The sequence below is a fragment of the Ursus maritimus genome, unplaced genomic scaffold, assembly GCF_017311325.1.
Source record: "Ursus maritimus isolate PB19 unplaced genomic scaffold, ASM1731132v1 scaffold_9, whole genome shotgun sequence".
Taxonomy (NCBI): domain Eukaryota; kingdom Metazoa; phylum Chordata; class Mammalia; order Carnivora; family Ursidae; genus Ursus; species Ursus maritimus.
This window is the reverse complement of record NW_024427107.1, coordinates 28,417,963-28,431,590: the sequence shown is the minus strand read 5'-3', so window position 1 is coordinate 28,431,590 and position 13,628 is coordinate 28,417,963. Positions and strand designations below refer to the sequence as shown.

Genomic DNA, 13,628 nt, shown 5'->3' with positions numbered 1-13,628 from the left:
TTTAAAAGTGCAGTTCTAATTTTGACCTTCTACATAATGTCTGTACTGCATGCACTTGTTAGGAAATTAAAGCTTGAATTGGGCAAGATTCAGCTTGGCCCAGAAACTGCCATGAACGATTCATTTGGAATTTGATTGAGACAAAGACTCAGAGAATCTAACTTACGAATATACTAACCAATGCTTTTGGAACAAGGTCAGGGAACCAGACCCATTTGAGGAACTTTTTCCCAAATGTGAATGAATCTCCAGCTCTACCCCCATTGATTTTGATGAAGTAGGTCTGGGTTGGACCCCTGGCATCAGTATTTTTAAGAAAAGAAAAGAGAAGAGAAAAGGAAAAAATTGTAAAAAGCTTCCACGAGCAATTTTGTTATGCCTTCCAGTTCTACTCCCTGTAGAGTCAACAAAACTCTCTATAAATTACAATTTCTGGATTTTATTAGCCGCTTCCCTCAGCTCCAAATTTAAACTCAAAAGAATGCCTTCAATGAGTTTTGTTTTCCTTTTTTTCTTCTATATACATTGAAGATTGCTACTAGACTTATTCATTTGGACAGTGTTCTAGTATCTTCTATAAATCCATATTTGAAGTTACTATCCTTTCAGTTGTCTGTTACACCTTATATAAGTATGAATGTGGTGAATTTCATAATAGCTAATATTTATTGAGTATGTATTATGGCGAAGCACATTCCATACCTTATAATGCATGAAGGTTCACATCAACCTTGCCAGGTGGTATATATTACCCTCCTTTTACAGATAAATAAACAGTCCATTCAAGGTAAGTTTCTTGCACTCAGTCATAGTCAAACCTAGATCTTTCTATAACTATTTAAAGCTCGTACTCCTTCCTCTTTTCTACACTGACAAAACTTTTCTCTAGCAATAAATACGTATATTTGCTTAAAAATTATATGCCCCAAAATGTATGTCTTTTTGCTTTGATGTCATAATATTAGCTCCAGTTTGATCCCAGTGTTAGTCATCAGCATATTTCAGGTGTCTCATATCTTGATACATCTTATTTTGTAGCTCGGAGAAAAGATTATAACTGTCATTATTGATTCTATATGTAATATATTACATTATATGCATATTCCACATGATAAAAAGTGATGTTATTTATTATACATTTGAAAATATTTCAGTTGCACATTTCATAAAATAAATCAATGCTTGAATGAGACAAGACTTCTGTTTATTGACACAGAATATAGCTAGCACAGTAAAGGTTAAAAAGAACTTGGTTTAAGGGAAAAACAAAATCATATATTTATATTAGAGTTACAGAAAAAAAAATGAAAATCCTTATCTAGGACGATTGCAGCTTGAGGGAATGCAGTTTGGTATTAGGAACAATATCCATTGCTCATTGCCACAGTGGCATGTAGATTTCCAGTTGCCAGTAGATTTGCATTGTTTATTTTGGCTTAGTGGATAAGCACACTCTCTATAGTTTTTTTTTAAAGGGATAATCATTAATTTTTTCAAAGGGCTTCTGGTAATAATTCAGGTTGCAGAAGTTATAATAATTTTTGTTTCCCATTTACATCTTCTAATGACCTGGGATAATAAGTTAGAACTTAAGATTTGTGCTGCATTTCAAATTTTAATGAGTGGAAATGTTGGAGAGCTGTAGAACTTTATGAACACTTTCTACCTTTGTTTTGTTAACCATGGTTGCTGTGCTTGATAATATGATATGGATAATGCAGTGGTGAAAAAATCTTGAAAGACATCTGACAGATTGGACAGAAAGAAGCAATAGACCAGATAGGTCAGGGAAACATGGCAACATGGTATTTTGAAAAAGTGAGACAAATCCAGAATGCACCAAGTAGTTTGCATAGGGTTCACTTGTTAATTGAATATTTAAGGCTATAATAACATTTTATATATTTTACATAGCTAATAAAAATTATTAAAATCTTTCATTTTGTATATATTTAATCAGTTTTGCACTTAAAATCATTTTATACTATATCAGTTTTCAAATACTTATTAACATTGTATAGAAGTAAAAGAAATCCTAGACCTGCAGAAGACCTTAGATCTGTTCTAATACTGTGCTTTTTAAAGATGAGGAAATTGATGTCCACAAAGTTCATTTGAAGAGCAAAGTACACGCATTTCCACATGTGCTCTCTTGCTTGTATATGCGCTCTTGTGCTCGCTCTCTCTCTCTCTTTCTCTCTCTCTCTCTCTCACACACACACACGCACACATGGACAAGTTGCTGGCTTCACATACAGATCAACATCACTGTGAACGTTTGTATAAATTAGAAAAAATCAAATCGGTATTAATTGAACCAATAGACATATTTTAACTTTTTCTCTTCAAAAAGGAAAAGAAAAATGTACTTCTAGAGTCTTAAAACTTTAAATGAGGAATTGTATGAAAATCAGAAAAAGTTCTAAACGATTTTGACTCATTGGGATAAAAACATAGATGTCTAATGATTTCAAAAGAACTATTTTTAAAACCTCCGAGAATTATGATTACAGCGAGACATCTAAATTAACTCGCAAAGTCAGGATTCCTAGCAATATTCTCTTCAGATACTGAGATTTAATCCAAGCCTTATATTTGTCAGCTTTGTATTATTAATATATTTATATCAAAGAACTAGTCACAGGGATTCTCTCTGTTCTAAGTCTATGAGAACCATCACTAGCGTGCACTGACAGATGTTAAAGAATGTCTGTGGAAAGAATGTCAAAAACCTCTCCAAAGGAAAGTCTTTAAACCATGTCCTTAATAAAGAAATGCAAAACCAGATTTAATTGCCCTTTTCCTAAACAGCTCAGCCATGCAGGCTCATTTACGACAGCATATGGTCTGAGAAAGCGCACAGTGGAAGAGAGCAGTCATGGTGAAGCCTGGGATTGAATCCATTTAGGCTGGAGTTCTCAAAGATCAGTCAGAGGCAAGCACTTGAAGTTAAAAGAAAGAAACACACCAAGCAGTAGAAACACAGGCTATTTTTATTTTGAATGTACTCATTGGAGACATCCTATTTGCCTTTCAAGACAGCAGTATACAGTGGTTTTAGTATAAAATATAAGATTTCTGAAAAAACTAATATCTGGGATGTTTTTCCTAATTAAAAAAAAAGAAGTAAAAAAAGAGACAAAATAGCATGAAGCCACAGAGATTTTTTTTCTGATCTTATTATTTGTTACCACTGAAAGTAATCATTTTTCTAGTGGGGGAACAGTCAAAATAATGGGTTAGATGACAGTAATGTAGCCTATGTTTTATTTAAAAGGGAAGACATATATAAGCTTATATGGAGTGGTAAATTCTTACCACCCTAAAGGGATTAAGTTTATAGTTCTTGCCAGAAGTCACAGGTAATTGAGAACTTGAGAAAAGGAAAAGGAAACAAAAGCCTGTGAATCCTTTCATACCACTTTGTGGCATTAGGCAAGTGATTTTATTTCCATGTATCTTAATTTTATTCCTGCAGTATGGGGGAAGCTCTCTTTATGAAGAACTTAATTATAACCTCAAAATATCTAATAAGACGGTTCCGTTGCTATGGGTCTAGTACAATGTCACACACAGAACTGAGGAAGAATACAAAACGTAACAGAAAGGAAAGACATGTTTGAGGGGTTAGTAATGGCAAACGGGTATCTGACTTTATTATTGCTGAATCTAGTTGGTGGTATTTATTGTAACTAATTAGTTCAAAGTGAGGTTTCCTGCAAAACTAGCCTTTTTGCCTCAAAGTATATTTTATATATTGTGGGACAAGTATGCTTACTTGTCAGTTTGAAGTGGTCTAGAGCTGCACTGTGATGTGGTTTTTTAAATGTAAATCTAAATTAAATAAGTATAATTTAAAAGTTCAGTTCCTTACGCTAGCTGTGTTTAAAGTGCTCAGACCTTATCTAAAGTGTTTCTGTTATCACAAAAAGTTATGTTGGGCTGTGGTGTTTGTTATTGATATTTTAGTTAAGTTTTTATCAGTGCATTTCATTGAAAATAAGAACATAAATCATGTATTTTAGATGGCAGGTATAGAGGGGACTGATCTTCTACCAATGCAAAGAGTAGGCCAAAGGTTAAACTATAAAGAGGATACACTTACCACGTGTATCAAAACACAAAAATGAAATGGCTTGTTTATGGTGATGTGTTTTTTCCGAAACAGTGAACGTTCTGAACAAAGTCAGTCTTCTATTCACTTACACAGTAATCACACTTTTGGAAATTTAAACTTTTATTTAAGAAAATAACTTGTTGGGGCGCCTGGGTGGCACAGCGGTTAAGCGTCTGCCTTTGGCTCAGGGCGTGATCCCGGAGTTGTGGGATCGAGCCCCACATCAGGCTCCTCCGCCATGAGCCTGCTTCTTCCTCTCCCACTCCCCCTGCCTGTGTTCCCTCTCTCGCTGGCTGTCTCTCTGTCAAATAAATAAATAAAATTAAAAAAAAATAAATAACTTGTTATCTTTAGCAGATATAGTTCTAGGCTTAGCTAATTATAAGTAGGTTTTCCACCCACATCAGTGTCTAGCACAGATGCAGGACAACTGTGTTGTGCAGAGAGTTCTGTATATTACAGAAAGTCTGCATTCCACCCACCCTCTGCTAAATGTCAGCCTCATCATTGTGACAACCAAAAGTACCTCTAAGTATTTCCAACACATTTTAGAAAACCTGTGCTCTATGGTGGCCCAATATTCAAGACCGTGGGCCCGTCCAGCCTCTTAAGATAATCATCTTAAACCTATTTCTTTGTTGGATACTTTTTATTGATTTGTCTTTTTCTTCCATATTTTTTAAATTGAAAACATTGAATTCTTCTTTTAACACCTGTCCTTATTCACCCCTAATAGGGTAGACTTAATTAAGTGACCAAGGATAATAAAAGAAAATTTTTTTCTTTACATTTATTATGGATTTAAGTTTATATCCCTTAGAAACTAAAGCCGTATGGCTTTGTATGGCTTTGCACATTAGCTCCATGAGCTTGCAGGAAAGTCCTGGGTTTCCTTAAGAAGCACTTCGGAAATAAAACAGAAGTAATTATCACAGGGCCATGATGTGTCAATAAAATGAGAACCCATTTCTCTTCCTTCAAGAAAGATAAACAGACTTAAAATCTAGAGCAGGGCTGCTTAATCTTAGAGGTCCATGGGTGGCCTTCAGGTCATCTGTGAAACCCTTTCACACTGTAGCAAAATTTTGTTATGGGTATCTGCGCATTTTTAGAAGAGTGCATTGATAACAATCAAAGAAATGAGGAAGAACTGGATAAATAAAAGAATAATAAAACGCCATTATAAAAAGAAGACAGAGGAGACAGATTCAGGTTTAGAAAAATCATGAAAGGGGGTAGTTGATTAGGTTAGAAGTTAAGGCTACTGTTGAATTTAAAATGAAGCTAAAGATTGCTTCTTGGAAGAACAAATAATGAATCTACAGAAATTGTTATCTACCTCTTCTAAGAAATGGTATGTGCTAAAAAATACAAGTAGATTCATAAAAGGCTTAACTCCACCAAAAGTTCATGAAGCAAGAGGGATAGCAGAGAGGTACAATGAGACACCTTTTCCTGCCGCTCAAGCTTCCTGAGCCCCTCCCGAAAAGAGTACGAGAGTAGATAAATCACTGTGACCCTTTTGTGACTGACAGTATATGTGGTTTTCTTGTTTCTAGTTATGTTGTGGTCAGTGCTGGGAAATGCGGACCATTCACTGTGTAGTTCTCTGAATTTTACTTGCTTTTGTTCGAAACTATTTTGCCTCACATCCTCATTGGAAATTCAACGTTCATGTCAAAAGAAATGGTTTTAATTTTTGTAGAACGTTTTTGTTATAATGTATTTTAAGAGAAGAGTGCTTATACCATTAAAATAAGTAAAATTTGAATCAAAGCAAATATGGGAAGAAAACCCGCCTCCACATTTCCCTTGTGTAGGAATCTTCTTTTGATTCAGTTGTAACTGCAATGCTCTTGTGCTCTGCATCACTCCAGCATTCAGGATCAGTTTTTACTGGGCTGGTGTTGATGATGCCGATGCTGGTGGTGGTGGTGAGTGATGTGATAGCTAACATTTGTGAGCGTTTATAAGGGCTCGGCGTGTGTTCATTTATTTCATGCTCACAAGAACCTAGGACATGGGTTCCCATTTTACAAATGAGGACACTGAAACAGAGATACAGTAGCTCAGTTTCGTGTTTATTTATAAGTGATAAAACTGTGCACATGTCTAGTTATCTGACTCCAGAGCCCATGTTCTCAATCACTGCATTGCCTTTTCTGGGTTTTTATATTTAGGCCAAAATCTTTGAATAAAGTGACCATTTAAAGGCTGCATAAACAATCCGAGGAAAGAGTTTACTGGCATATTCATTTTTTGTTTATTTTTTTAAAGATTTTATTTATTTGAGAGAGGGAGTGCAAGAGAGAGCGCTAACAGGGAGAAGGGGCAGAGGGAGAGGGAGAAGCAGACTCCCCGCTGAGCAGGGAGCCAGACTGGAGGCTTGATCCCAGGACCTGGAGATCATGACCTGAGACAAAGCCAGATGCTTAACAGACTGAGCCACCCAGGCACCCCTGGCATATTCATTTTAAATCTTGTTATGTGGAACAATGGAAACCCAAATGGGAAGACTAAGTAACATTAGTGATTATCAAAGACTACAGTACTGAAGGTTCACCTCGAATTACATTGGAAGAAGTGGAGTTCTCAGAAATACATTAGTTATTTCTTTTTTTTTTTTCCTTTAATAAAGTGTTTCAAAGTTAAAGCAAGGATAAACTCCATATTAATTGTATGGCTGCTATTTCTGTTGGAGAAGTATGCTGATCTTTCCATGTCCTGGATTTTCCAGAGCAGAGGGTCTGAGTGCAGGGGAGGGAGCCCCACTCCAGGCTATCAGTGGGCTTTGTTCAAGGAACTCTTTTTAGGTGCATTCCTCCATTATACATTCCTGACTTTTTTTTTTCTTTCTTTCTTTCTTTTGTTTTTTTAATCTATCTAAATTACCCCAAGAGACTGTTGTCACTTATGGAAAACATCTGTTACTCTGAAGCTTGTTAATGGTGGCCACAAAGTTTTGTCACAGGTCCTCATTTTACTGGCCTTTTGCATTCATGTACACTGTCCTGTCCTCCTGCACTTGACTGTATATAATAAACGTAATTCTAGGCCAGATTTTCTCAAGTGGTGACTAGAGGAGCCTGAGTCAGAATCACCTGCGAAGCTTGCTAAAACGGTAAATTCCTAAGTTCCACCTCAGATCTGCCAGCCCACTCTCAGGGTTGCTTCCCTCCATTCGCGTTATTAACCAGTACCCCAGAGTTTCTGGTACACTGGAAGGTGTGGGGACCACTGCTCAGAGGGCTACGCTATGTGAAATGTCTTCATGGTACTATAAGGGACAGATATGAAACCCTGCCCGTAAGGATCTTATAGTCTGAGAAAGGAGATAACACGTGGAATTAACCGTAATAATAGAGTAAAAATGAAGTACCATAAAAGTAGAAACAGCTACTCTAGATAGCAGAAGTAAGAGAATCTTTTAAAGGGTTTTTTTTTTGTTTTGTTTTATGTAGTGCACAATATGTATGTTTGGATAATTCTTCTTTCAGCACACATAAAGGCCTGCGGTTTGCTTTTCATCTCCATTTCCATCTCACTGGGTAATTCCCAGAATTTCCATACTTTTTAGAGATGAAGGCAAAGCTTTCATATCATTAAAAGCTACTGCATCTGGGTGACATAGTTGGTTAAGCTTCGTACTCTTGGTTTCAGCTCAGGTCATGATCTCAGTGTTGTGAGATCGACCCCTGCATCCAGCTCTGCCCTCAGTGCGGAGTCCGCTTGAGATTCTCTCTCCCTCTCCCTCTCCCCCATCCCACTTGTTCTCTCTCTCTCTCTCTCACTCTAAAATAAGTAAATAAATCTTAAAAAAAAAAAAAAAGGCTACCACATCTAAAAATGGGGACAAACTTTTGCCTTCCATAAATTACCAAGCATACTGGGCACCCATGGTGTTTCTGTTTTTATTTTAATTGGAGATTTTTGTCATTAATATGACAGACACAGAACCACTTACATTGTGAACTTCTTCTTTACTATGACTTTGCCCAGAATTTCTTGTCCTTAGTGTTTGTGACATGTTCAACTGTTTTTATAAAAAGTCACTGTTCAGCTCATGATTAGTTTATAATCTACCTATGAGTAATGCTCCTAAAAATAAGTAAAAAGAAATAACCCAACAATGAACAATGGAAGAAGAAAACTAACATTTATTAGTCACTACATCCTAGGCATAGTCCCAGGCAAATTTCAGAGAGGTTAAGTAAAATGTACCAGTCCACACAGCTGCTAGAGCCAAGAAAATAGAAATTCTAGATCATCTGTGATCTGGTGGCTTTTATTAGCAAGTATCATATTAATTTATTGACAGACATTTGAGTACCTGCTGCATCAGCGTACTGGAAGGGTACAGAGATAAATAACTGTGGCAGCTCTTGGGGAGCATACAGACTAATGAGAAATCAGAGCATACAGATAACCAATACAAGTATGGGAGGGGCACTAACATTTGCAGTCATATGCTAAGTGTTTTCAACATATTATCCCATTTAACCTTCACCTGCAAAGTGGTCGGAATCACTGTCATTGTAGATGAGAAAATTGTGGTTCAGAGAAAAAGCAAGTTACCCAGGGTTACCCAACTGTAAGTAGCAGGGCTCAGATTTACATCCAAGTCTATGACCGCAAAACCTTTTTCTTCCATGGGAATTCCAGTGACAGACTCTTCGTTCCGACAAGCAGAATATCACGGTTCTCAGGAGCTGCATTTGCTGTATCCAGTTCTACGTGGAACTTAAGAATCAGTGGGATAGATGATAAGTTCAAGCAGTGCTGGCAGTAGAAGCAGAGTTGCAGAGATACAGAGGAACAGAAGTATGTGGGAATGGACACTGGGCCAAGATATGGAACCCATCTTGAGAAGCAGGCTAGAAACGTAGGCTCTGAGAAGATCACGTCAGACCTCAAGCTTCAGCTAAGGGGTGACGAGACTTGAAGGGTTAAGTTCAAGAAATATCCTGGGGCGCCTGGGTAGCGCAGTCATTAAGCCTCTGCCTTCGGCTGAGGGCGTGATCCCGTCGTTCCGGGATCCAGTCCCACATCGGGCTCCTCCGCTGGGAGCCTGCTTCTTCCTCTCCCACTCCTCTGCTGTGTTCCCTTTCTTTTTTTTTTTTTTTTTTTTTAATGATTTTTATTATATTATGTAGTCACCATACAGTACATCCCCGGTCCGATTAGGCTCGATGATTCATTAGTTGTGTATAACACCCAGTGCACCATGCAACGTGCCCTCCTTACTACCCATCACCAGTCTATCCCATTCCCCACCCGCCTCCCTCTGAGGCCCTCAGTTTGTTTCTCATAGTCCATAGTCTCTCATGTTTCATTCCCCTTCTGATTACCCCCTTTCTTTATCCCTTCTTCCCTACTGCTCATCCTAGTTCTTATGTTCCATAGATGAGAGAAATCATATGATAGTTGTCTTCTCTGCTTGACTTATTTCACTTAGCATGATCTCCTCCAGTGCCCATGTTGCAGCAAATGTTGAGAACTCGTTCTTTCTGATAGCTGAGTAATATTCCATTGTATATATGGACCACAACTTCTTAATCCAGTCATCTGTTGAAGGGCATCTCGGCTCCTTCCACATTTAGACTATTGTGGACAGTGCTGCTATGAACATTGGGGTGCATATGGCCCTTCTTCACTACTCTGCTATTCTTGGAGTAAACACCCAGTAGTGCAATGGCTGGATCATAGGGTAGCTCAATTTTTTAACTTTAGGGACCTCCTCACTGTTTTCCAAGTGGCTGTACCAACTTGCATTCCCACCCACCATGTAGGAGGGATCCCCTTTCTCCACATCCTCTCCAACAATTGTTGTTTCTTGCCTTGTCTATTTTTGCCATTCTAACTGGCGTAAGGTGGTATCTCAGTGTGGTTTTGATTTGAATTTCCCTGATGGCTAATGATTTTGAACATTTTTTCATGTGTCTGTTAGCCATTTGTATGTCTTCATTGGAAAAGTGTCTGTTCATATCTTCTGCCCATTTTTTGATTTGTTTATTTGTTTCTCGTGTATTGAGTTTGAGAAGTTCTTTGTAGATCTTGGATACCAGTCCTTTATCTGTAGTGTCATTTGCAAATACATTCTCCCATTCCGTGGGCTGCCTCTTAGTTTTTCTGACTGTTTCCTTGGCTGTGCAGAAACTTTTAATCTTGATGAAGTCCCATGCTGTGTTCCCTTTCTCGCTGGCTGTCTCTCTGTCACATAAATAAATAAAATCTTTAAGAAAAAAAAAAAGAAATATCCGTTAAAGAAATGAACTAAACTTACTAACTGGTTGTTGCAGAAAAGGACGGGAGGAGGAGTCAACATGAATCAAAGCTAATTGGATGAATTACTGTGAGTCATGCTGTAAGGACAAATGAAATAATCTGTTAGAACATAGGTTACAGCTCCAAGTAATATAGAAAATAGTGTTCAGCTTTACCTCGTTTGTGCACTAACCTTATTTTCCCACTGGTTAATTCATACAATATGTCCTATAATTGCTGTTTTCTAAGAACATAAAGCTATGCCTCAATTACTATTCTAGGATATCTCTTTAATTTTTAAAGCAAAGATAGAAAGTAGGATCTGTGCTGTCAAATGCACACTCATGTATCCATACATGTAAATATACACATAGAAGGACTAGAAAATATGACTTCACTATTTTACAGTTTTACAAAAGAACGTTTATTTCTATAATCAGAAAGAAAAATACGTTTTTATAAAACCAAATAGCCTGGGACGCCTGCGTGGCTCAGTCAGTTAAGCATCTGCCTTCGGCTTAGGTCATGATCCCAGGATCCCAGGGTCCTGGAATCAAGTTCTGCATTGGGCTTGCTGCTCAGTGGGGAGTCTACGTCTCCCTCTGCCTGCAGCTCCCCCTGCTTGTATTCTCTTTCTCTGTCAAATAAATAAATAAAATCTTAAAACAAAACAAAACAGAAAAAAACCCAAATAGCCTTCATGTTTACTTAATGGACCATTTATAAATTTCCTCAGAACACCTAATAGACGTTGTGTGGAGATTCTTCATTATATGGTCTACAAAATTCCTTTTCCAGTGACTTTTTTGGAGAACTTTGTTTCTTTACTTTCCATTTATGTAAATTATTTAATTTTAAAATTAACTTAGAATACTTAAAGGGCACAGGCATACCTCAGAGATAATGCAGGCTTGGTTCCAGACTACCACAAGGAAGCAGATATTACAATAAAGTCAGCCAAATGAATTTTTTGGTTTCCCAGTGCATGTAAAAGTTACATTTACATTGTACTTTAGCCTATTAAGTATGCGATAATAGCATTGTGTCTAAAAAAGCAATGTACAGTTTGCCCTTGAACGATGCAGTGGTTAGGGGCTCTAACCCCCATGGAGTTGAAAATCTGTGTATACTTTTGGACTCCCCAGAAACTTAACTACTAACAGCCTACTGTTGACTGGAAGCCTTACCGATAATATAAATAGTCCATTAACATGTATTTTGTATGTTATGTGTATTATATATACTGTATTCTTATAATAAAGTAAGCTAGAGAAAAGAAAATGTTACCAGGGCGCCTACGTGGCTCAGTCAGTTAAGTGTCTGATTCTTGGTTTTGGCTCAGGTCATGATCTCAGGGTCCGTTCTGGGCATGGAGCCTGCTTAAGATTCTCTCTCTTCCTCTCCCTCTGCCTCTCCCCTGTTCCTGCTTATTCTTTCTCTCTAAAAAAACAAAAACAAAACGAAACAAAAGATAATGTTATAGAGAAAATCATAAGGAAGAGAAAATACATTTATAGTACTGCACGGTATTTATTGGAAAAAATCCACATATAAGTCAACCTGTGCAGTTCAAACCCTATTCAAAGGTTAACTGCATATACTTTAATTTAAAAATACTTTATTGCTAAAAACTGCAACCATCATCTGAGCTTTCAACCAGTTGTAATTACTGATCACAGATCACCATAACAAACATAATAATAGTGACAAAGTTTGAAACATTGTGCAAATTAGCAAAATGCGACAGAGATACAAAGTGAGCAAATGCTGTTGGAAAAATGGCGGCAATCCACTCGTTCAACACAGGGTTGCCACAAACCTTCAATTTGTAAAAAATGCAATATCTGCGAAGTACAAAGGGAAGCACAATGAAACAAGGTATGTCTGTATATTTAGATTTTTAAAGATTTTTGGATTTTAATCAGTAGCAATATTTTCATTCTCCTGCATCTTTTCGTAATGTTAGTATTACACTCTTAAAATACTTGATCAAGGAAGAAGGCAAATGAGTTTAAATTTTCATTTGGTATTATAAATATGATTTTATTGACCAAGGTGAGCCATCATGCATGTTATGGCTGTTATTACACTAATAACAGTGCAATTAAGCCCCAACACTAAGCTTCACAGTTAGACATTTTTCCATTTTGCTTTTGTACAATTTCCTGTACTTTAAGAGCAGATTTTAACTTTAGAAGAAAAAATGTATCTGGAAATCTTTTTTTCCTCTTGATGTCACTCTCTGATTTTAAAAAATGAGTGACATGTTAAAATAAATGTCAGTTTCAAGAATTGACTTGTTTGAATTTTGGTTTGGACTGTGTTTTTATTTTGCTTATAAAATCTTTAAAAGTCTCCTTAAGATAAAAATTCTGATACATCTAAATTACTTTTCTGTCAAAAACAGCTATTTCTCAGATGCTGGTATAAAGTTTTTTTTTTTAAAAAGATGTATTAACTTCTTTATTTTGAGCCACCACATTAAAATTAGAATTTGAGCTTTACCTTAAACTAGTGGTTCATATTGTGATATGCAGAATTCATGGAATTGTTTTTCTTACTATTTAGGAAATACCAGAAGGGAACCAGAGTCCGGCTGCGGCTATTAGATCTTGAACTTACATCTAGGTTCCTGGGAGCGACTACAGATACAACTATACTCGAGGCGGATGCGGTTCTCTTAGGAGTCCAGGAGAGTAAAGACGCAAAATCCAAAGAGGAACATCGTGAATAAGAAACAAACGTTGCTTAGTGCATTCACTCCTTTTTTGTTGAACCCAGATATTCATCAAGAATACAATTAGAAAAATTGTGAATAAATGATTGAAAGAAGACATAATAAATGAAAGCTATAATAACAGTTCTTACTCGTTAGAATTTTCTTTAGCTGTTTCTCCCCTCTCCACCACCCCTTTTACACCCATTCCTTCTTTTGATTGGAGTAATATAAACTATTCTGAGAAATTCTGTCATTCAATTAATATGTTTTGAGAGTGCTTGCTATGGGCCTGGCACTATTCGAAACAGCAGTAAACCTATTAGACAAGATTGCTTGCTTTGTGGAGTTTCCCTTTGATTGAGGAAAATAGAAAATAAATGGGTGAAATATATAGCGTGTTAGACAGTGATATGTGCTAAAGACAAAATGAAGCAGGGACGACAGAGGACCTGAATAGACGTTTTTCCAAAGAAGACATACAGTTGGCCAACAGGTGCATGAGAAGATGCCCAACATCACTGTCATTAC

The 13,628-nt window shown here is 36.9% G+C and overlaps 1 protein-coding gene across 1 annotated transcript in view; it reads left to right on the top strand.

Moving 5' to 3' along the window:
* Nucleotides 1–13,241, top strand: part of MRPS28 (mitochondrial ribosomal protein S28) — a 107,385-nt gene extending 94,144 nt beyond the window's left edge. The window contains exon 3 of the mRNA XM_008689082.2: nucleotides 12,950–13,241. Within this exon, the coding sequence (XP_008687304.1) occupies nucleotides 12,950–13,115 (166 nt within the window). The 3' untranslated portion in view covers nucleotides 13,116–13,241. The remainder of the gene's footprint in view (nucleotides 1–12,949) is intronic.
* The last annotated feature ends 387 nt before the right edge of the window (nucleotides 13,242–13,628 follow it).